Source organism: Neolamprologus brichardi, chromosome 14 (assembly GCF_056152115.1).
Source record: "Neolamprologus brichardi isolate AB-2024 chromosome 14, ASM5615211v1, whole genome shotgun sequence".
Taxonomy (NCBI): domain Eukaryota; kingdom Metazoa; phylum Chordata; class Actinopteri; order Cichliformes; family Cichlidae; genus Neolamprologus; species Neolamprologus brichardi.
Window position 1 is genome coordinate 1,782,132 of NC_142117.1, and position 22,975 is coordinate 1,805,106.

At 46.0% G+C, this 22,975-nt stretch overlaps 1 protein-coding gene across 1 annotated transcript in view; it reads left to right on the forward strand.

Annotated features, from left to right (window-relative positions):
• Nucleotides 1-20,211, forward strand: part of LOC148098702 (protein NLRC3-like) — a 199,270-nt gene extending 179,059 nt beyond the window's left edge. The window contains exons 11-14 of the mRNA XM_087850553.1: nt 2,529-2,702; nt 9,361-9,534; nt 18,272-18,318; nt 18,467-20,211. Of these exons, the coding sequence (XP_087706679.1) occupies nt 2,529-2,702; nt 9,361-9,534; nt 18,272-18,318; nt 18,467-19,008 (937 nt within the window). The 3' untranslated portion in view covers nt 19,009-20,211. The remainder of the gene's footprint in view (nt 1-2,528; nt 2,703-9,360; nt 9,535-18,271; nt 18,319-18,466) is intronic.
• The last annotated feature ends 2,764 nt before the right edge of the window (nt 20,212-22,975 follow it).

Consider the following 22,975-nt stretch of genomic DNA (forward strand, 5'->3'; position numbering starts at 1 on the left):
GGTTCACTGACCCACAGAAGGAGGAGTACTTTGGGAAGAGATCCAAAGATGAGGAGCAGGCCAGCAGCATCATCTCCCACATCAAGACATCACGAAGCCTCCACATCATGTGCCACATCCCAGTCTTCTGCTGGATCACTGCTACAGTTCTGGAGGATGTGCTGGAATCCAGAGAGGGAGGAGAGCTGCCCAAGACCCTGACTGAGATGTACATCCACTTCCTGGTGGTTCAGGCCAAAGTGAAGAAGGTCAAGTATGATGGAGGAGCTGAGACAGATCCACACTGGAGTCCAGAGAGCAGGAAGATGATGGAGTCTCTGGGAAAACTGGCTTTTGTTCAGCTGCAGAAAGGAAACCTGATCTTCTATGAATCAGACCTGACAGAGTGTGGCATCGATATCAGAGCAGCCTCAGTGTACTCAGGAGTGTTCACACAGATCTTTAAAGAGGAGAGAGGACTGTACCAGGACAAGGTGTTCTGCTTCATCCATCTGAGTGTTCAGGAGTTTCTGGCTGCTCTTCATGTCCATCTGACCTTTATCAACTCTGGACTCAATCTGCTGGAAGAACAACAATCAACCTCCAAGAAGTCTGAAACAAGAGAATCTGCAGAGAAACACTTCTACCAGACTGCTGTGAACAAGGCATTAAAGAGTCCAAATGGACACCTGGACTTGTTCCTCCGCTTCCTCCTGGGTCTTTCACTGCAGACCAATCAGACTCTCCTACGAGGTCTGCTGACACAGACAGGAAGTAGCTGGCAGACTAATCAGGAAACAGTTCAGTACATCAAGAGGAAGCTCAGTGAGAATCTGTCTGCAGAGAAAAGCATCAATCTGTTTCACTGTCTGAATGAACTGAATGATCGTTCTCTAGTGGAGGAGATCCAACAGTCCCTGAGATCACGACGTCTCTCCTACACTAATCTGTCTCCTGCTCAATGGTCAGCTCTGGTCTTCATCTTACTGTCATCAGAAAAAGATCTGGATGTGTTTGACCTGAAGAAATACTCTGCTTCAGAGGAGGCTCTTCTGAGGCTGCTGCCAGTGGTCAAAGCCTCCAACAAAGCTCTGTGAGTAAACATGTGATCAGGCTTTTATTTATAACATAAACAGTGTAGTGTGTGATGGACCCTTAAAAACTTAAACATATTTTTTTACATGATCATCAGCACTAAATACAGTATATTATAGTTAATGTTTGATAGCAGCAGTAAATGTCAGAGTGTCTTAAACATATCTGGGTGTCAGCTTTTATCAAAGTCATGTCCAGAATCATCCTGTAAGTAAAATTTATTTATACAGCAGCTTTCACAGGTCAAAAACCACAAAGTGCTTTACAATAGAAACAGGCAATAAAAAACACAGAAGATAAAAACATTAAACAGCAAACACTGAACATCATACAGCCTAAAACTAGTTAAAGGCCACTCTGAATACTAGAGTCTGAATAAATGAGTTAGTGGGACCAGTAAAAGCCTTTGACTGGAAGATCTCAGATGTGAGAAGAGCTGTAGGATTGTAGAAAGTCAGAAATATAGACTGGGACTAAAAGTAAGGACTAAATCTTTAAATAACGCCTAAAATGAACTGGTTACCAGTGTGAAGAGATTAAACTGGAGTAATGTCCAGTCTATTTCATGTGCTGGTTAAAAGCCTCGCAGCATGATTCTGTACTGACTGAAGACGTTCAAAGACTGTGATGGACCCATAGGTGATCAACTCCCTCATTCCTCCTCTGGTCTTATTGCTCTGCATCAGTGCACTGCTCAGCTGAAGATGAGTTCACTTCTATATGTTACAATCTGCCTCACCAGTACAGTTCCAAGGATCTGCAGCTGCTGAATCAATTATATTCCTCGTGTTTCTTCTGGTTTCCTGTTGTTAGATCTGCATGCTTGATTGTTTTTCAATCTCTCCTATGTCGTGCACTTTGATTTCCGACTGTACACAGTCTGTGAACCATGACAATTTGTGACAGAATGCAATGATCAGTGAGGACCCGGAGGACACTGACATTTACACTGGTTCAACACAAGAAGTGATTTAAATTAATCGCAAACAGTTTGGTATCAAATGACAATTTTTCAGATTATGTCTTTATTTTGTTTTTGTTTTTTAGGCTGAGTGTCCCTGATCTCTCTGAAAGAGGGTATGAAGCTCTGTCCTCAGTTCTCAGCTCCCAGTCTTCTACACTCAGAGAGCTGGACTTAAGAAACAACAACCTGCAAGATCCAGCAGTGGAGTTTCTGTCTGCAGGGCTGAGAAGTCCACACTGTAAACTGAATACTCTGAGGTGAGATCAAGTTATGTTGTGCTTTTCATCAGTTGACAGAATTAACCAATAAGAAGCCACTAAATGGGGAAAAAGTCAGTTAAACTTCTGTAATAGTTTTATGTTAGTGTCATCTCTTAGTGTTGACTCTTAGTAAAAAAACAGGATTTATTGCAAAATCTAAAAACTCTTTTGTGCACCCTCATTGCAATTTAATAACAGTGTTTGTTTAATGTTTATCTGTCATTTTTCAGACTGAGTCACTGTAAGCTCTCAGAGAGAGGCTGTGAAGCGCTGTCCTCATCTCTCAGCTCCCAGTCCTCTAGTCTGAGACAGCTGGACCTGAGTAACTCTGACCTGCAGGATTCAGGAGTGAAGTTTCTGTCTGCTGGAGTGAAGAGTCCACGCTGTAAAATGGAAACTCTCAGGTCAGGATTTAAAATGTTCCACTGATGATCATGTTAAACCTTATTTCTATTATTGCAGAAACAGTCAATTGATTTTAAAAAAGTCTGAATGTAGAAATTAGCGTCTGGGGTTTTTAGTGATATTTGTTCACTTTTTGTCTTTCATTTGCAATGAAATGTCCCGTCTGCTCCTCTGAGTCCAAATTCTTTATTTTAGCAGTGCTTCATCCACCAAACCTTCTAGGTCGATTCCTGTATTCTGAAGGTTTTTACAGAGCTGTTTGTTCACATATCAGAATTTGATTTTCTGAAAAATTTAGTAATAAAAATATGATCAATTGATTATTTCTGACTGAAAAGATGAAATATATATTTGGTCATAGTGATATTACTCATTGCCTCACTTAAACATAAAATGTAAACAAAAATTCAAAACAATAGATTAATACAAAACAGAATTTGACTGTTGAGCTTAAAGTGAGCTTGAATGTTATTCACTTCCTGTTTTATTTTGGTAGTTATCGTCTCTGGTTTTTACTTTTACTTCCTCCCCCGACGTTGTCTACATTAGTTTCAGCTGTAGAAGATTTTATTGACTGTTTGATTTGTCACTTTTTTTAAACTATAATTGTTGACTTATAAACTATTGCTAAAATGTATTTTCATTAAAATACCAAATAATTTATTACTTTATCATCTAATTAGGTCATAATTCTGTAAATAGGGGTGATAGTGTGGTCTATGTGGGTTGTCTTCAGGTACTCTTCCTCCCACAGTCCAAGAACATGCATGCAAGTTTAACTGGAGATGTGTGATTGTGAGCATAAATTGTCTGTCTCTGTCTAGCTCTGTGTTTACCTGGCTACATCACCATGGTTACTGATGCTGAACCAATAACCTGGTCTGGATCAGGTTATGTTCAGAGTTTGTGTTTAAAATCAACTGAAGTGCCTCATTTTCGCTGATTCTTTCATTTACAGAAAGCTTTAAGTGTGATATAGATTCAGTCATATCTGACTAATGTCAGTGAATGAGGCCCAGCTGTAAAGTCACAGCAGTCACACTGTATGTGTCTCATTGTCACTGGAGTTTAGGCTCCATGCATTCAGCTGGTGCTGCAGAAAAAGTAGAAATGTTTCTGTTTGGTTCTAATGCTGAGTCTCTTTTACAAAGATGGAACTGCAGCTAATCCTGCTCATGTAGCCAGTTAGTAAAAACTCAAGTCACTGTCAGACACAGCAGACATTTAGTGATAATCTCACTGTATGTGGTCTTTTAGCGCAGCCTAGTTGTGAACATGTGGAGTGGTGTTAGTCTGGGTGATGAGTGTAACTGTTGAGTGAGAAAGACTGTGGTCGTGTCCAAATTCATGGGCTGCATCCTCCTGAGGACCCGGCCTTCGCGGTCTACATGGGCCGGGTCCTCAGAAGATCGGGTAGGCCGGAAGTAAACGGCCATGGAATTGGACGGTCTAGCCTTCTGATTGGTGTCACCGCTGTCTCGGTGGAGTTTAATAAACTCTGCTGTCTGCTCCTTGCTATCTAAAATATAACAAGACTCTGGCGTAAATTGTTGACCATCTCACACTTCTGTTTAATCAGTTTTTTGTTTGACGTTTATTCAGTTGTGTAAAAACCAAGGAGGAACCCACCCGGGGGATAAATAAAGTTTTATTTTATCTAATCTAATCTAATAACTTTAATCTCAGCCAAACCGATTTACTCACGAACAAATAAAACACTGAAAAAAGCCAAACAATAACATTTTCAGGTTGTCTAAGTGACTTATATATTACTTTTAACCTGATTAGCGAAAGTCCGCGTTGATCTGAAAATAATGTGCAGGGAGTTGTACCGTTCTCTGCAGCTTCAGTAACCCTGGAGCTCTCGGCTAGCTTTCGAGTTGGTGGGTAACAGACGTCTCCGAAAACGTCGAAGCACTTTTGCAAATATGCGATGTCTTGATAAACCGAGCAGATATTTGAAGTTTACACACTCACATTCTCGCCTGAAAATATGTTAAAAGTTTTGTGACCCAGGAAGATTAGTAAGAGTAATTTTAAAACTTAGTAGCGGTCGCCATTACCAGAAACTGGAGTTTGGCTGGGCCGCAATATGAATTCTGGGATATGGTGGGCCACGAAGGACACACCCGACCCATCCTTCAAATTCGGGGAAAAGGAAGACGCGTTTGTCGGCTGCATTCGGAGGAGTCCACGAATTTGGACAGCCATTAGTGCATCGCTGTGACGTTATTGGTCTACAAATGTGTCCTCAGGAGGATGCGGCCCATGAATTTGGACACACCGAGCCTGCGTGCTATTAGCACCTTAGCCACAGCTCGGGTGTGGAGGAGAAACTGAAAAAGGTTTTCTAGTTTGTAAGGAGGGAAAAAACTGAGAGGACTAAGTTAAAGAGCGGCTGGAGAGTAACACAGAGCAGCAATGAATGCTGCTCACACAGTTTAGACAGTTTAGCATCAAATGTTCGAGTGAGTTAGCTCCCAGCTAACTAGCAGAGCAGCTAACTAGCAAACCAGCTAACTGCACCCACAAGCTGCGACTGCGTCTTTCTGACAACAGCGTCAGACACTCAGACTGGTTTTCTTTGTGGATGATGATTTATTCTCACACTGATCCTTCATGATGATGCTGCCATCCACCCACTGCTCCTAGCAGTGTTGCCAACTCCTCAGTAAGGAAAATTGCTATTGGCTGTCCTAAAAGTTGCTGGAAGTCGCTAAATGACGTCATCGCCTAATTTGGATAAATGGTCATGCTAATGTAATTGTAACGTACATTGTAGGAGAGAAAAATAACATCGTGGAAGCGACATAACGTGAGTAAAAAACGTCCTGGAATGCATTTAAATAAATAAATCATAGTTCTGTCTGTAACTATTACAACACTCTCACCACATTTGTTAACAATTCTCTCAACAAATGTGTTTTTCCTCGTTCTTTGTTATCCAGCTGAGACTTTGGGTATAAATGTGTCATAAACAGGAGAAAGCGGTGCAGGTTCAATGTAATCAAACCTCAGACTGAGTTCAAAATCATCACCTGTCCCAGATACCACATCAGCACCAGAACCATGATGTGTTTACTCACATTTAAAAAGGTGGAGGTCAGTGTGAATGGACTGTTGTCATTGGTCTGAATGTGCCTCTATAAACATGTGCTCTTCATTATTGATGTTTTCCTAATGAACAGAAAATGAGACTTAATAAAATCCTTCTGACTGTTGTTGGAGCAGGTTGGGTCCTGGGTTTGAGTCCCCCACTGTACCACAGGGGCTTCTAGCTTTGTTTCACAGTGTGTAGAACAACAAATAAAACCAAATCACAAAAAGCTTCAAGTCAAAAACGCATCAAACTTTGAGGGTTTTTCCCAAGGATGAGGAAGCAGACTCGGCCACAAACAGCTGGATATATGAATGGTTACCACAGCAACCACAGCAGTGTGCTCTCAGTATATTTAGTTGTATAAAGGTGTTTGTGGTGTGTTGCAGCTGAAACAGCCTCATGTATGTTGACACAGGGAGAAAATAGTGTGAGAACACTGTTCACAGCAGTCACAGCTCGCTGCCTTCAACAGTCTCTTCCTTCCTTGTTTGGATGTCACTGATATCATCTTCTGCTCTCACACTGACCACCTGTTGAAGCTAACATGCTAACATGGAAGCAGCAGGTATGCCACCTGTGGCAGCTGAGGTCACGTGATCTGAGTGTTTGAACCACGTGTTGGAGCAGCATTTCCAAACATCTGCTCTTCAGAAGCTCCAAAGTGTGGAAACGTCACTGTGGAGCGTCTCATCCCTATCTAAGAGATTTTCTTGCCTCTGCAAAGCTAAGCTTGCAAACAGCACCATAGTTTGTAAATCCCAACCAATCAGTGCGCTACTTATGTCACGTCACATGACTCGTGTGTTTAGTTCTTTGGGTGCTAATCAAAGAGGTAAAGAAAGGCTAAAAGGACGTTCAGCCAATCAAATCCCTCCTAGGAACAGGAAGTCTAGAGAGGAAATGGAGCAGAGAAGGAGAATCACCAGTTTAAATGTCTGAGTTTTAAACTGGTGACCCTCTAAAGAGGCTTTTATTGACTCTGTTTTCTTTACAGCTTTTTTCACCATTTAAACTGTTTAATATCAGATTTAGAAATAACTTTTGGACAGTTGTTGTACATTTCCACTAAAATGTGACACAAATAATGACTTTCTGACTTTACTTTGGACTAATCTAACGACTCAGCCTGGCTATGTTGGACTTGGTGTGGAAGCAGCTCCCAGTTTGAGTTCAGGAGACACACACTCTTTACTTTGAAGATCAGCTTCAAACTTTCCTTTTTGATAAAGCTTATAGTTCGAGCTGGATCAGGTGACCCTGAACCATCCCTTAGTGATGCTGCTATAGGCTCAGGCTGTTGATGATGCTCTGCTTTCTTCTCCACTCCCCTCTTTTCACTCCTGATGCTTTTATATGTCACGACTGTCCTTAACTTTTGTGTCTCTCTGAGCTCATCTCTTCTCTTTCCCCTCACCCTGCAACCAGTCATGGTAGATTGTTTTGAAGCTGAGCTTTTATACATGATGAATTGCTCTCTTCAGTTGGGTGTCTTCCCTGCTGCCTTTAAAACGGCGGTGGTGAGGCCCCTTCTGAAGAAGAGCAATTTGGATTGTAATGATTTTAATACAGACCTGTATCCAACTCACCATTTTAAAGTAAAATTTTAGAAAAACTTGTTTTTACTCAGATTAATGACTTTTTGAATGATAGACAGATCCTGGAGATATTCCAGTCTGGATTTAGGGTGAACCACAGCACAGAGACTGCTCTCCTAAAGGTTTTAAATGATCTTAGATGTAACTGGGACTCCCAAAAGCTCTCAGTCCTGGTGCTGCTGGATCTAAGCGCAGCCTTTGATACAGTAGACCACGCTATTCTTTTAAACAGACTGAAACACATGGTGGGCCTCTCTGGTACTGTACACAGCTGGTTCACTTCCTGTCTCTCAGACAGAACTTTTATGGTGAGTATGGATACATGCTCCTCTAAGATCCATAGAATGACATGTGGTGTTCCCCAAGGTTCGGTTTTAGGCCCTGTACTTTTTAATTTGTATATGCTCCCTCTCGGCGGTGTCATCAGGAGACATGGAGTGAACTTCCACAGTTACGCTGATGACACTCAGCTGTACATCTCCGTGTCTCCTGATGACACCAGACCAATGGATGCCCTTTTTAACTGTATTTTAGATATAAGATCTTGGATGGCAGAAAACGTTTTACAGCTTAACCAGGACAAAACTGAAGTTTTAATCGTCGGTCCTGAGGCTCAGAGAGAGAAACTCTTGTCTAAATTACAGGCATTTTCACTATGTCCTTCACTACAAGTGAAAAACCTGGGTGTTATTTTTGACCTTGAGCTTGGTTTTATCCCACATATTAAACATGTAACCAAAATTGGATTTTATCATCTAAAAAATATAGCCAGAGTCCGCCCTATTCTCTCTCGGGCCAACACGGAGATGTTGATGCATGCTTTTATTACCAGTCGCATTGATTACTGCCCTGCTCTCTGGTCTCCCCAAAAAGAATATTTCACCTTTACAACTTTTACAAAACTCTGCAGCTCGTGTGCTGACGAAGACCAGAGGGCGGGCCCACATTACACCGGTTTTAGAATCGCTGCATTGGCTCCCCGTGTGTTTCAGGATCGATCTTAAAGTTCTTTTATTGGTTTTTAAATGTCTTAATGGTCTTGGGCCTTCTTATCTCTCAGATCTGCTTTTACCATATGAACCCTCGCGGACCCTGAGGTCCTCTGGTACTGGCCTTTTGATTGTCCCCAAAGTCAGGACACATACTCACGGAGAGGCAGCTTTTCAGTGGTATGGTCCTCGTCTGTGGAACAGCCTGCCGGAGGAGCTCAGGGCCGCGGAGAACGTACATGTTTTTAAGAACAGGCTCAAGACCACCTTTTTAATTTAGCTTTTACTTAACGTTTATTTATTTTATGCTTATTTATTCTATCCTGTTATTCTATTTATATTATTAATTTAGGTTTTACCTAATATTTATTGATTTTATTCTTATTCATTTTTTATCTTCTTACTCTATTTATATTTATACTGTATCCCATTCTAATTTATTTTATTTATCTTATTCTGTATATACTCTTATTAGGTCATATCTCCAGTGTTTCCTCTGAGGGGGCTCTCTGCACCGGGGTTGTGATCAACCGTGGCTGCTGGGGCTCTGCGGGTCTTCTCAACCTGGCTGGGGGGCTTCTTTGCCTCCCTCCTGCTGTGTGCCCAGCCTGGAGGCTGTAAAGCACTTTGTGCTACATCTTTGTATGAAAAGTGCTTTATAAATAAAGATTGATTGATAGATTCTCCTCCGGGAGCCTGTTTTCACTGGGAGGATCTTTGTGTCAAAGGGAGTTCTTCCTTCCCACCATCACCAAGTGCTGCTCACAGTGGATTGTCTGGTTTTTTGGGCTTTCTGTCTAATATTGGAGGCTGTTACCTTACACTGTTAAACAGCTTCAGACGACTGTTGTTCTCTGTTGGGAATTGTCACTTTTAAATAAAGTTACATTGAATGGATGTAAATGGATAGATGTTATTGTGACAAGCAGAAAATGATCTTTAAAAGATTGATTGTTGTTTTGTGTGTCTGCAGTCTTTCAGGCTGTCTGATCACAGAGGAAGGCTGTACTTCTCTGGCCTCAGCTCTGAGCTCCAACCCCTCCCATCTGAGAGAGCTGGACCTGAGCTACAATCATCCAGGTGACTCAGGAATTAAGCTCCTGTCGTCTGGACTGAAGGATCCAGGCTGGAGACTGGACACTCTCAGGTATGGAGAGAATGTCTGATAGAGGAGGACGAGCTGGAAACATTTCCTGTGTCCTTCACTCACTTCCTGTTTGTTTCCTGCAGATGAGACATGAACAATCACACATGCAGGAATATTTTCAGGGACAGACACACTAGTCTAGCTGGATAGTACGTAGGGGGTCTCCAAGGAGTCTGTTTGCAGGAACATTAATGATAATTGATGAGTCATGTTGAGAGTTTCATTAAAAGTAGACCTACAGTTAGGTCCATAAATATTTGGACAGAGACAACATTTTGTAACTTTAAATACACTTTATTAGGTCACCGGTTTACCTGAGATAGTGGTAACTGTGTACCTAATAAAGTGTCAGCCATGTGTATGTTTCCCATGCTGTATGTCCACAGTCACAGTGACAGTCAGTGACACTGACAGAAGGATGAAACAAGGCTGTGAATCATTTCAGTCTTTGTGTGTGATAAAGAGGCAGACAGGAGCAGCTAACATCACCATCATTTTCCTGTATGAATCGCTGTTACAATGAAAAATGTCACTTACATATATCATATAGGAGACACACACATTGATATACACTAAATATTTATTTCATTTCTCTTTTTTTGTGTTGCCAATTTATGCACCTGCTTGATTTAAACAGTCGTTGCACACTTTCTGTAAATCCAGTGAACTGCATTTCACTTCTCAAATATCACTGTGTGTGTCTCCTATATGATATATTTAACTGACAATTTTTATTGTGACAACCAACGATTTGTACAGGAAAATAATTACTTTTCACAATGTTGCCCAAACTTTTCATCCCACTGTATTAGTATGTTTTGTCATTAGTATAATATGAAATAAATTCTACTTGTGTCCAGTCGGGTGCCAATATTTGCTGTGTAGTAGAACAGAGACATTTGTCATTATAAATGTTTATTTGAAAAAATATATAAATTCAGTAAGAAAAACATTAAACATAAATATATAAAATGTAACTATTTACAGAGAGACAGGAATAAAAAGGACCCAGCTTGGAGTGGAAGAGCCTCAGGGAGAAGGAGGAGAAAAATAAGAACATTGTTTCTGCCCTGGAGAGCTGCTGCCTCATCAGAAAACTACTGATCATTAGGGTCCAATGTTTCCAAATTTAACACAGCTGTGCTGTTTTCAAAAGCTAATTTATAAATTTGAAATTTCACGAATTCTCGTGTCTGAGGCGGCATGCTCTCCAGAGCAGGAACAAGGCCGAGGAGGAAATGTTCTGTTGGAGACGGGCGTGGCCTCTTTAGGGACTCCAGGATGGCCAGCTCCACCGTCCTGGGACCCGTCCCTCGCCCGCCTTCGAGCTGTCCTCCTCTGTGGGCCTGTAAAACACAGCACAAAACAACACAAAGTAATGAGAAGGCTGCTACTAGATTTTCATTTTCAAAATTGAAAAAAACAGGATATAAACAGATTGGTTGTAGATATTTAGTAAAGGTGATCACAAGGAAACCAAGCAAGTAAAAAGCTGTCAGTGCTTGATGTTCATACCTGTGGGTGCAGCAGCAGGAGCTGAGGGACCAGGGACTGGGGAGCCAGGAGAAGAGACAGGGGATGCTCTGCTGCATGATTACTTGACTCTATCAAGACAATATTAGATGTTAACAGGTTGAAGACAATAGTCATAGAGAATATTATATTATTATATACCTATATACTTATTATATACAGTGGTCTCTCATTTATTGCAGCACATGAACAGTAGTCACAGTTCTCACAAGTTGATTCTCAAAGTGCAAACCTTTGTCGATTTTAAAACGTAAAAGTATTATGCCGCGCTTTTTCTCCGTCTGCGGCGCCACTTTTGTGCGCCTTTTTTGCTCCCGGTGCAGGTGTCTATTTCCGAATGAGGGTCATAATTACGAGTGTTTTTGTGCTGTTTTTTCTATTGGACGTGATGGTTATCAAAACCAAACATGATAAATTTGGCAAGCGCAGGAGACACGACACGGAGGAGATTTGTCATTTGGGCTGCAGAATGCAATGCGCATCGTTGAAAGCTGTACGGTGCAATAAAAAAATCTGCGAAAAGGCGAGGCAGTGACGGATGAACAGCGGGACTACTGTATACTGTTTATTAATAAACAAAATATATTCCTGTCAGGCGTTGTGTGGAGGCGAGGAAGAAGGAACCCAAACGCAGGACTCACAGGTAGGTGAAGACTCGTGGATGTTTATTATAAGGAGTGGAGGAACAGAGGGTGAACGGACACTGACTGGCTGGAACACTGAATGGCTGACTGACTGAGAGAACACGGGGAGGACAACATCACACGAACATCATCAATGACACGACAAAGAGCGAATAGAAACAGAAGACTTAAATACACAGACTGATGAGGATGATAATGAGAGACCGGTGAGTACACAGCTGAACATAATCTGGCTAACGGCACGAGACGAGCTAACACAGGAACAAACAGGAAGTGACGAAATAAACTGAACGTGAACAAAACGGAAAGCACTGGGTCACCGACCCAGGAACCCTGACAGTACCCCCCCCTTCAAAGGACGGCACCCGACGGCCAAAAGAGAAAAAGACCAGAACAGGGCGGGCGGAGGGGGCCCAGGACGGAGGGACGGAGTCCACAGAGAGACAAACAGTTCAGGCGGGCGGCCGCGTGGCCGGCGGCCGAGACGAGACAGTTCAGGCGGGCGGCCGCGTGGCCGGCGGCCGAGACGAGACAGTTCAGGCGGGCGGCCGCGTGGCCGGCGGCCGAGACGAGACAGTTCAGGCGGGCGGCCGCGTGGCCGGCGGCCGAGGCGAGACAGTTCAGGCGGGCGGCCGCGTGGCCGGCGGCCGAGGCGAGACAGTTCAGGTGGGCGGCCGCGTGGCCGGCGGCCGAGGCGAGACAGTTCAGGCGGGCGGCGGCGGCCGCTGAGCTGGTCCGGTGGGCGGCCGCGAGGAAGGCGGCGGCGGCCGTGAGGAAGGCGGCGGCGGCCGCTAAGCAGGTCCGGTGGGCGGCCGCGCCGGCGATGACGTCCAGAACGTGGCAGGGGCGACGGTGCGGCAGCCGCAGGACCAGGCGAAGCGGAGGCTGGCGACGCGGCAGCCGCCGGACCAGGCGAAGCGGAGGCTGGCGACGAGGCTGAGGCCGAACCAGGCGAAGCTAAAGCTGGCGACGAGGCTGAGGCCGAACCAGGCGAAGCTAAAGCTGGCGACGAGGCTGAGGCCGGACCCGGCGAAGCTGAAGCTGAAGCTTAGGCTGAGTCCGGACCAGGCGAAGCAGAAGCTGAAGCAGAGGCTGAGTCCGGACCAGGCGAAGCAGACGCTGAAGCTGAGTCTGAGGCTGGACCAGGCGAAGCAGACGCTGAAGCTGAGTCTGAGGCTGGCCCAGGCGAAGCAGACGCTGACGCTGAAGCTGAGTCTGAGGCTGGACCAGGCGAAGCAGACGCTGAAGCTGAGTCTGAGGCTGGCCCAGGCGAAGCAGACGCTGACGCTGAGTCTGAGGCTGGACCAGGCGAAGCAGACGCTGACGCTGAAGCTGAGTCTGAGGCTGGACCAGGCGAAGCAGACGCTGAAGCAGAGGCTGAGTCCGGACCAGGCGAAGCAGACGCTGAAGCTGAGTCTGAGGCTGGACCAGGCGAAGCAGACGCTGAAGCTGAGTCTGAGGCTGGCCCAGGCGAAGCAGACGCTGACGCTGAAGCTGAGTCTGAGGCTGGACCAGGCGAAGCAGACGCTGAAGCTGAGTCTGAGGCTGGCCCAGGCGAAGCAGACGCTGACGCTGAGTCTGAGGCTGGACCAGGCGAAGCAGACGCTGAAGCTGAAGCTGAGTCTGAGGCTGGACCACGCGAAGCAGACGCTGAAGCCGAGTCTGAGGCTGGACCAGGCGAAGCAGACGCTGAAGCCGAGTCTGAGGCTGGCCCAGGCGAAGCAGACGCTGAAGCTGAAGCTGAGTCCGGCCCAGGCGAAGCAGACGCTGAAGCTGGGTCTGAGGCTGGCCCAGGCGAAGAAGACGCTGAAGCTGGGTCTGAGGCTGGACCAGGTGACGGAGCCACAGCTTTAGGGCCAGCGGGCGCGGAAGCCCCTGGCTGGAGACAGGCAGGGCCAGCGGGCGCGGAGGCCCCTGGCTGGAGACAGGCAGGGCCAGCGGGCGCGGAGGCCCCTGGCTGGAGAGCGGCCGGGCCAGCGGGCGCGGAGGCCCCTGGCTGGAGAGCGGCCGGGCCAGCGGGCGCGGAGGCCCCTGGCGGGAGAGCGGCCGGGCCAGCGGGCGCGGAGGCCCCTGGCTGGCAAGCAGGAGGGCTCACAGCTGGCTCTGGGTGCTGTGGCTGCAGGTCCGGGAACTGAACTGACTGGACGGGAGGCGACTGGACTGACTGGACGGGAGGCGACTGGACTGACTGGACGGGAGGCGACTGGACTGACTGGACGGGAGGCGACTGGACTGACTGGACGGGAGGCGACTGGACTGACTGGACTACATACTGGACAGACTGGAGGACGGGAGGCGACTGGACTACAGACTGGACTACAGGGGACTGGAGGACGGGAGGAGACTGGACTACAGGGGACTGGAGGACGGGAGGAGACTGGACTACAGGGGACTGGAGTGAAGGCTGAAGAGCAGGTGAGTGAACTGACTGGAGTGGGGAAGCTAAGGGATGAACAGAGGTTGGCGATGCTAATGGCTGAGCTAATGACAGAGTTACCGAGGGGGATAAGATTGCGGCCTGGGCTAATAAGGCTGGTGCCTGAGCAGGGGACACTTCAGCTAGCCTAACCAGGGACAGTGCGAGGGCGTGAAAGGTAGGATCAGGAGGTGGATGAAGAGGTGAAGTAGTAGGTGGGCCAGTGAGCTCTTCCAAGCCTCCAGGGAGGTCAGGCTGGGTTGAGGCTGCCCTCAGCCTGGGCGCTGGGGCAGGCACGGGAGGTGGCTGGACACCAGTCACCCCTACCCGGGAAACAAGAGTGGATGTGGAGGTAGACTGCGTCGCAGCTGCCTTCCTCCTGGGAGCTGGCACCGGTGTGGGTGTAGGCCGGGCCCTAGACATCTGAGGGGGTGAAATGGCTGAAGAAGAAGGACAAATCTGGGCTGCCGTGCTGGTGGGGAATGGCTGAGTGACGGGTGTGGAAATGGTGACCGGGTGTGTGCTACTGGCAGGTTTATCAGAGTTCGGTCTGTTTCTTCTGCCACCACGATTTACAGTCTTTGCGGGAGCACAGCAGAAAAACTCTTTCCAGTCTACATCATCCAGGAGGGAATCTCCCCATGAATCGGAGATGAGTCCCTTAGTTAATCTGGGTGAAGTGTCAAATGAGGAGGGTGGAAAACAATTACCGGAACTCACCACCGGGAGTTGTTGACAATAGTCCGTGTTATGGCGGCGTGTGCGCCGCTTTCTCCGGGAAGAGGAAGCGGCCGGGGTGAACAGCTGAGCCTCTGGCGCGGTAGCCTCCATTGAGCCGAGGTGGGAGGCGTAGCCGCGGTGTCGTGGCGAAGGTGGGGGTCCGGCGAATGAGGCGGCGGGTGTGTGAACGAGGAGCGGAACGGCGAGAGAGGGAGCGGCCGAAACGCGGCCTGAAACGTCCGCTCTCCGCGGCAAATGCTCCGGGGCAGGTGAGGCAGCAGGTGGGGGAACGCGGCGTCTCCGAGGCCCGCCCAGAGCCAGGCGAGTCCCCTCGAAGACGTGCTCTCTCTCCGCGAAGAGCCGCTGTTTTCCCCTGACCAACTCTGCCCAACGGTAAAGCGCTGCCACCTGCCGCTCGTTGAGGTCCGAGTCCGCTGGGTCCCAATCGTGTCTTCGTGGCACGGGTCGTGTCATTCTGTCAGGCGTTGTGTGGAGGCGAGGAAGAAGGAACCCAAACGCAGGACTCACAGGTAGGTGAAGACTGGTGGATGTTTATTATAAGGAGTGGAGGAACAGAGGGTGAACAGACACTGACTGGCTGGAACACTGAATGGCTGACTGACTGAGAGAACACGGGGAGGACAACATCACACGAACATCATCAATGACACGACAAAGAACGAATAGAAACAGAAGACTTAAATACACAGACTGATGAGGATGATAATGAGAGACCGGTGAGTACACAGCTGAACATAATCTGGCTAACGGCACGAGACGAGCTAACACAGGAACAAACAGGAAGTGACGAAATAAACTGAACGTGAACAAAACGGAAAGCACTGGGTCACCGACCCAGGAACCCTGACAATTCCCGTATGACAACACGCATAAATGAACTGCCTACATTAATTCATTGTAAACATACCTTCTGACTGACACTCCCCTGCTGCCTCTCCGGGCTGTCCCTGGTCCTCGGGGGAGAAGTTCTCCACGGTCCGCACCATATTGCCGCTTGTCTCCCACGGGGTGAGGAAGGGGTCCAGAAACCCCATGACCGTGAAGAACTTCATCTTCTCCCCGATCCTGCTGCAGACCCACTCCTCTTCTCCTTCTCTGTCTTCTTCTCCTTATTATAAGTGTCCCTGAGGCTCTTCCACTTTCTCCTGCAGATGTCCTCTGAATAAACGCATTATCTTGTTAGCGGAAAGGTATTTGTACATCAGTGGAAAAATAGCGGGACAGTAGGCGGGCTTGCTAGCTTTTGCGCGGGTTCATCAGGTCAGTCTGAAAATTAAAAAGAAGGAGGAATGAACTTACCAGGTTGCCCGATATCCTCACTTATGTGTCTCCAAGCTAGGTCCTTTTTATTCCTGTCTCGGTAGAAGTAGTAGCTAGCATCATATAGCTCTGGGTGATTAGCCACGGCACTGATGAGCTTTTCCTCCATACTGAATGAAGTATGAAGGGCTTTGGCTGGATCTGCCCCTTTGACCTAGGTCAGAGCCACGTCACCAGGCTCCTGATTGGTTGTCGCGGCGCGATTTGACGCTGGAGTTCAGATTTTTCCAACTCGAGCGGTAGACGCGAAACGCGCGTATGCACAAAATGCAACACAAAAACTCACGAGCGTGGTTTTTTTCGCGAGTGAAACGCGCCAGACGCGCTACACTGACGTGCTACACTGACGCGCATTTCACGCGTTTTCGCGTTTTCGCGACGCAAATCTGCTTCCAAATTCACGCGGGACCTGCAATCGCGTGTCATCGCGTGTGTCATCCCCATTGACTTTACATGTAAACCTGACGCTCTATTCGCGTCCATCGCGTTCGGTGTGAACACACCGTAAGGCTACGTCCACACGTACCCGGGTATTTTTGAAAACGCAGATTTTTCTATGCGTTTGCACCTTTCATCCACACGTAAACGGCGTTTTTGGTCACTGAAAACTGAGATTTTTAAAAACTCCGGCCAGGGTGGATATTTTTTAAAACTCAGTTTTTGCGTTTACGTGTGGACGAGAAAAACTGAGAAAACGCAGAAAACGCAGCGTCAAAGGTGTGCGCCTTTTTTGACGTCACACTGTGCGCCACGTTATTGTTTCGGTGAAATGAATTTCTACAATACTGTTACTGTTAATTGTCTCTGCAGTGTTTAAATGCTTACATATACACAAACAGTTACTGTCCCTCCACACATACGACTCAGTTCTGCTTTGATGCCCCAGCTTTGTTTACTTTTTCCCACCGAGGCTTCTAGACTTCTGATTGGCCAACATTTCTACACGGTTAGGAATATAGCGCCACCTGCTGCTTTGGCATGTTCCTAGCAGCGTTTTCCTTCATTTCTACATTTACGTGTGGACGGGATTATTTTTTAAAATGAAAACGGAAAATCTCCGTTTTCAAAAATACCGTGTACGTGTGGACGTAGCCTTAGTAGTCTGTAAAGACTCTGTGTGCCTTCCAGAGTGCTCCGGCATGCACACACACCTTAAGGTCATGAGAGAGGTCGTACCTTCTCTTACTGATTCATGGTTTAGGTAGACACCTACTCTGTATCTGGTTAAGTATAAGAGCCCTTTGTTAGGGGGACCGCTGGACTCTTAGCACCAGCTTTGTGGTCACAGGGTCACATCTGGAACACACACACACACACACACACATACCTACACTATGCACAGACTGGTACTCTTTGTTCATACCTGTGTAAGACGTCATATGTTAATGAACTTATGCATATTCATGTAACCTCAATAAAGAGCAGTGTTACGAGGGAGCAGACGAGAGCGACTGAGGTCAAGTGAAGGAACGGCGCTGTCACAGTTCTCTCCCTCATGAATTGTCTGGTTCCAGCGGTGGGTCTGTGCTAGACGACCCATCACCAGCTTTTTCCAGCTTTTTCCACTGGTTACCAGTACGTTGTAGAATCCACTTCCAGATCTTGTTGTTTGTCTTTAAATCTCTGAGTGATTGGCTCCATCTTATCTCTCTTTAACAAAATAATCCAAGTCGAGCCCTCAGGTCTGCAGATAAGTAGCTTGTGACCAGAACTAGACGTAAAAACAGAGGTGAGCTTTATCGATCGCTGCAGCCAAACTCTGGAACAGTCGCCCTTCACATCAGGTCGTCACCAACACTCGACATTTTTAAAACCCGGTTGGAAACACATTTGTACTCTGTAGCTTTCAATTCTGACGAGTCTTTATAGTAATTACTGTGTATGTTTCCTATTTTCTCTCTACTCTGTGCAGCACTTTGGCTCAACCTGTTTTTAAATGTGCTGATAAATAAATGTAGATTTCTTTGAATAAAACAGTGGAGCCGAGCTTTGAGCTCAGTGTGTAACAGTGTGTGTATGAGAGCCATGTAATGTCCATGTGTGCATGCTGACTGTGCTGCTCTGACCCCCCTCCTCCTTTCAGGGTGGAGCCTGCTGGAGTCCGATGGTTGAGACCAGGTCTGAGGAAGTGTAAGTGTGTTTTTAATGGGATTCATGAAAACAAAGCAGCACACATTCAACCATCTTCATCATGTCAGGAGTCATCATCAAAGTGTCAATCAATGAACAGATGATGGATCAATAACTGCAGCTGGATTGTGTTTGTTCTCTCCATCAGATTCCTGTCAACTCACAATCGACACAAACACAGTGAACACAAAGCTCCAACTGTCTGACAACAACAGGAAGGTGACACGTGTGGGGGAGGTTCAGTCATATCCTGATCATCCAGACAGATTTGATGATTTTTATCCTCAGCTGCTGTGTAGAAATGGTCTGACTGGTCGCTGTTACTGGGAGGTCGAGTGGAGAGGAGTCGTTTATATATCAGTGAGTTACAAAAGAATCAGAAGGAAAGGAGACAGTGACTGTGTTTTTGGATGGAATGATCAGTCCTGGAGTCTGGACTGCTATGGTGATGGTCCTCAGTCTGTCTGGCACAATAAGAGACAAACATCCATCTCCTCCTCCTCCTCCTGCTTCTCCTCTGTCTCTAACAGAGCAGCAGTGTATGTGGACTGTCCTGCTGGCACTCTGTCCTTCTACAGAGTCTCCTCTGACACTCTGATCCACCTCCACACCTTCAACACCACATTCACTCAAACTCTTTATCCTGGGTTTAGGGTCTGGTCTCGTGGTGCCTCAGTGTCCCTGTGCTGAGTGGGGTGTAAAGAGTGTCTCCTGTTACAGAAACACTCTGACTGTTGAACAGATAGTTCAGTCTGTACATGTCTGTCTCTTTCACTCACAAACACGTTTTCAGATTCATGGATTCAATCAGTTGATGTTTGAAACTCTTCTAAATGATTCCTTGTAAACTTCTTCCTCTTCAGTCACCAACAAACAGGAAGTGATGTCACATGTGTTCCTGTCCACACAGCAGAATGAGTCTATTGCTGACAGTGATGTACAAACAGAGTGAGCATTTCTGAGGCCCAAAATAAACTGAGTAGTTCACTGAATGAACAATGGACTGTGAGCTCAGTTCCTTCATCATTAGTATGGATTATATATGTATATGTATTATATTAGTATCATATATATCAGGTGCTGCTGCTGCTGGTTTCAGTCATTGTGCAAATGTGCTGTTTGTAAGGTTGTAAAGCTGCAGTCAGCTGAGACTGAAGAAGTCACCTGATCAGTGAGCAAACGTTTCTGAAAACGTCCAGATGAACAGAATCAACCTTTTGGGATCAGCCAGCAATGCAGCATCATTGTTGTTCAGGTTCAGAGGTTTGCAGGAATGAACTGATGACCAGAAACAGCTGCAAAGTCCAATAAAATACCAGCTGGAGTTCAGCTGCATTTGAAGAAGTCAAAGAAAAGTAAGGATGGCAAAGGGCGATGTTTTCTTCCAAAGAACTGAAAACATGGTCGACGCCTCATTAGAAGAATAATCTGGACATTTGTGAGGAACTCTAACCAAGAAAGCAACACAAGAAAGCAACGTCAAACAGATCCAACAGACAGTTTCCATGACTGGAAGTGTTGAGTGTAAAAATGCTACATTGCATTATTGCATCCTCTCACCACAGGAGGTGCTGTTGGCACCACTGATTGCTGATCAGCTGTTCTCTGATGATCTGATTGATACTGTGAATAACGGGACTCACTGAACTCTGTGACACAGTGAAGATTACAGAGTTTAACTTCAACATCTGACTGACGTCACACAGACAGAAGGATGAACCAGTGAGGCACAGAACACAGTTACTGGAGATACTGGATCAGCTCCATGTGAACCTCTGATGGAGAAGCTGCTGACCCAGAGAAACATCAGGACATGACAGGCAGCTGCACTTATCTAACAACATGTAGCAGAGCTGATCTATGTTAGAGGATCTATCACAGCAGCTGAAGCCAAAGTCCAACACTGGATAGCAGCTGAGCCTGTGCTGAGTGTAGTGCTACAGGAAAAGGGCAGAAACACTGACACTGGTAGCTCACAGTGATGCTGACTGGGGCACAGAGCTGAATGATGCAGCATCAGGACACTGTTTCAGTCTGACTGACAGAGAAACCTGTAGCTGTATCTACATGTGAGGCAGAGGCTACACAAGCAGCTTTCTATGTTTCACAGTGACTGAGATCTTCAGTGGGGGTGGACATGCTCCTGTACAGACCTCTGAGGAGAACCAAGGTGCAGTCAAAGAGTCCAGTCTGTCCTCACAGATGTGAACATGTGGTTTCATCAGGTCTGCTGTCAGCTAGCAGGCTCACATCAGAATCACTGTTCCTGAAAAACACAGTCTGTGTGACATCATCAGTCAGCTGATGGTCCCAGATCTGAATGGTTTCTGTCTCTACTGAGGAAGTCAGAGAATATCACTGAGGTGTGGATCAGGTCTGAGTGAGCTGTGGAGGGACAGCTTTAAACAGTCCACAGGTCTCACGTCCTGCTCAGTCTGGTAGCAGATACCTCGTATTGTTCCAGATGTGCTGACATCACCAGCAGCAGCAGCACAGCTGTGTGATACGATGAATCTCAGTTATTGATCCAACACACAGTAAATACAAAGATCAGGATTTCTGAGAGGAATCATTATGAGTCTGAACACATGATCACTGAATGTTAGTCTCCACAATAATAAGCTAACACAACCAAACACAGCTTTCAGCTCTTATTTTGAAACTGGCTTATTTAGAGAGCTGTGATGTGAGCGTGCCTGGCTCTGAGGCACTTGGGTCAGCCTCTGTTGTTTAGAAGTGTTACAGACTGTGAATGACACAGACCTGTCAGTTTTCATGTTTGTCTGTAACACAGCTCAGGGGCTCCATGCTGAACGCATCCATCCAGTGTTATTGATCCAGTACTGATACCAGCATTGGGATCAATACTACAATACACAATCACATGTGTCCACGTGATGCAGTTTGAAGAGCAATAAGATGTCTCTGTATGAGGAGGCGGGGTCACAGGAGGTTCACAGAAACTCTGCAGCAGCATCATCAGCTCACATGGAAACTTTGATGATTCACTTCTGTGGTGTTTTTACAGAAACACGTCACAAAATTAGCTCCACCTGTTTTGTGTGTGAGCTTTGAGTTTCTTGTCTTCATTCTGGATTCTTGTGTTGCTGTTTTTACACACAGCAGATATTTCCTGGTTGCTTCCTTGATGACCACATGAAGCTTTCTGAAGCTTGGATTGAAAACGCTTCATTACTCAAAGCTTTCCAACACAGGCCTCTGTGCTGCCATCTGGTGGACAAACATATGAAGTGCAGCGTGAAGCTACAAATTAAACTGCTTCAGCTACGTTTATATATAACATACTATAACCTATATAACTATATGTATAGTGTATTATGTAGGTTTTAGAGCTGGGGGTAGAATTGCTGATGGCCTGGTTGTTATTTATGTTCCCCATGGTTCACCAGCTCTCACACAACATCAGCACCAATGATCCACGTCCTTATAAACCTCTGAATCAGGTCCTGAAGCTGTGACGTCCTGAGTGAAGACCTCACTGATCACATGACTCTGGTCACCTGGAGTCAGTGTTTCTGAAGCAGTGTGCTGGGTTTTTAAAAATACGTGGCTGCTGCCTGATGTTGGGCCCACAGAGGAAGACGACTCACTCGCTCTTCTTCACTTCCTCCTTAAACATGTGGAAGGAGAGCAAAGTGCTGCCAGACTCTTATTTCTGACAGGAACAGAAGAAACCACAGCAAACTGTTCCAGTTCTTCATCTTCATCACAATCTATTTATTTCTGATGGTGTCTTCAGTCTGAGGGTTTGAAGTTTCCATGTCTGTGTGATGTGTGGTGTGAAGGCTGCTGGTTAAACTGGGACTCACTGTTTAAAGCACTGAGTGCTCATAGAGAGATGCTCCATGAGTCCCAGTACAGACTACAAACATGGTGGAAACTTAGCTTTGATATCCACACACTTTTGTTTCATGCACAACACATTTGTACCTTTCAATTGTGTCTGTCTCTGCGTCATGCAAATAAACCTTTGAAAAGAATGAAATGATATCATATATTTCTTATTGGCCTACATTTGTACAAAATTCCAAATTATATACACAAAGTCATAGAAATCACCATCCCCGTTCATCATGATTTTAATATTCTCTTGTTCCATAACAATGAAATACATCTTGGACAAATATGACACATCAATAGTTCATTAGTGTTGTCACATCACATCCTGTAAGCAGAGTCTGTCTGTGTCTTTTCTCTGGAAATGAATATTTCCAGCCAATATAGGCGATCCATCAACATGGAGAGTTGGTAGTTATATACAGTCTGTATAAGTGTGGTTAATCTAATGAACATTTGTAAGGAGACGGCAGTTACTGTGAATTCACAGCAGTTACACAGTGATTAGTAATAAACAGCCAGTGAGAGTGAGTGGATTGAAGAAAGTCAGTGACTCAGGTGTGTCGATTGGTTTGTCATCTGTTTGTGAGACTGGAGGAGACGTAGAAATCTTTTGTTTTAAATCTAAGTTAGGAAGATTCCTGTTGTAAAACAAGCACTTTGTGTGAGAAATGCAAGAAGTACATCTGCAGAAAGCACACAGTTACATTCTGTCCATCATGTGGACAAAACTGAAAATGTTGAGCATTGAAAAACTGAGAACGTTGGTCAAGTTCAACAGAAATGTGTGTGTAAGAAC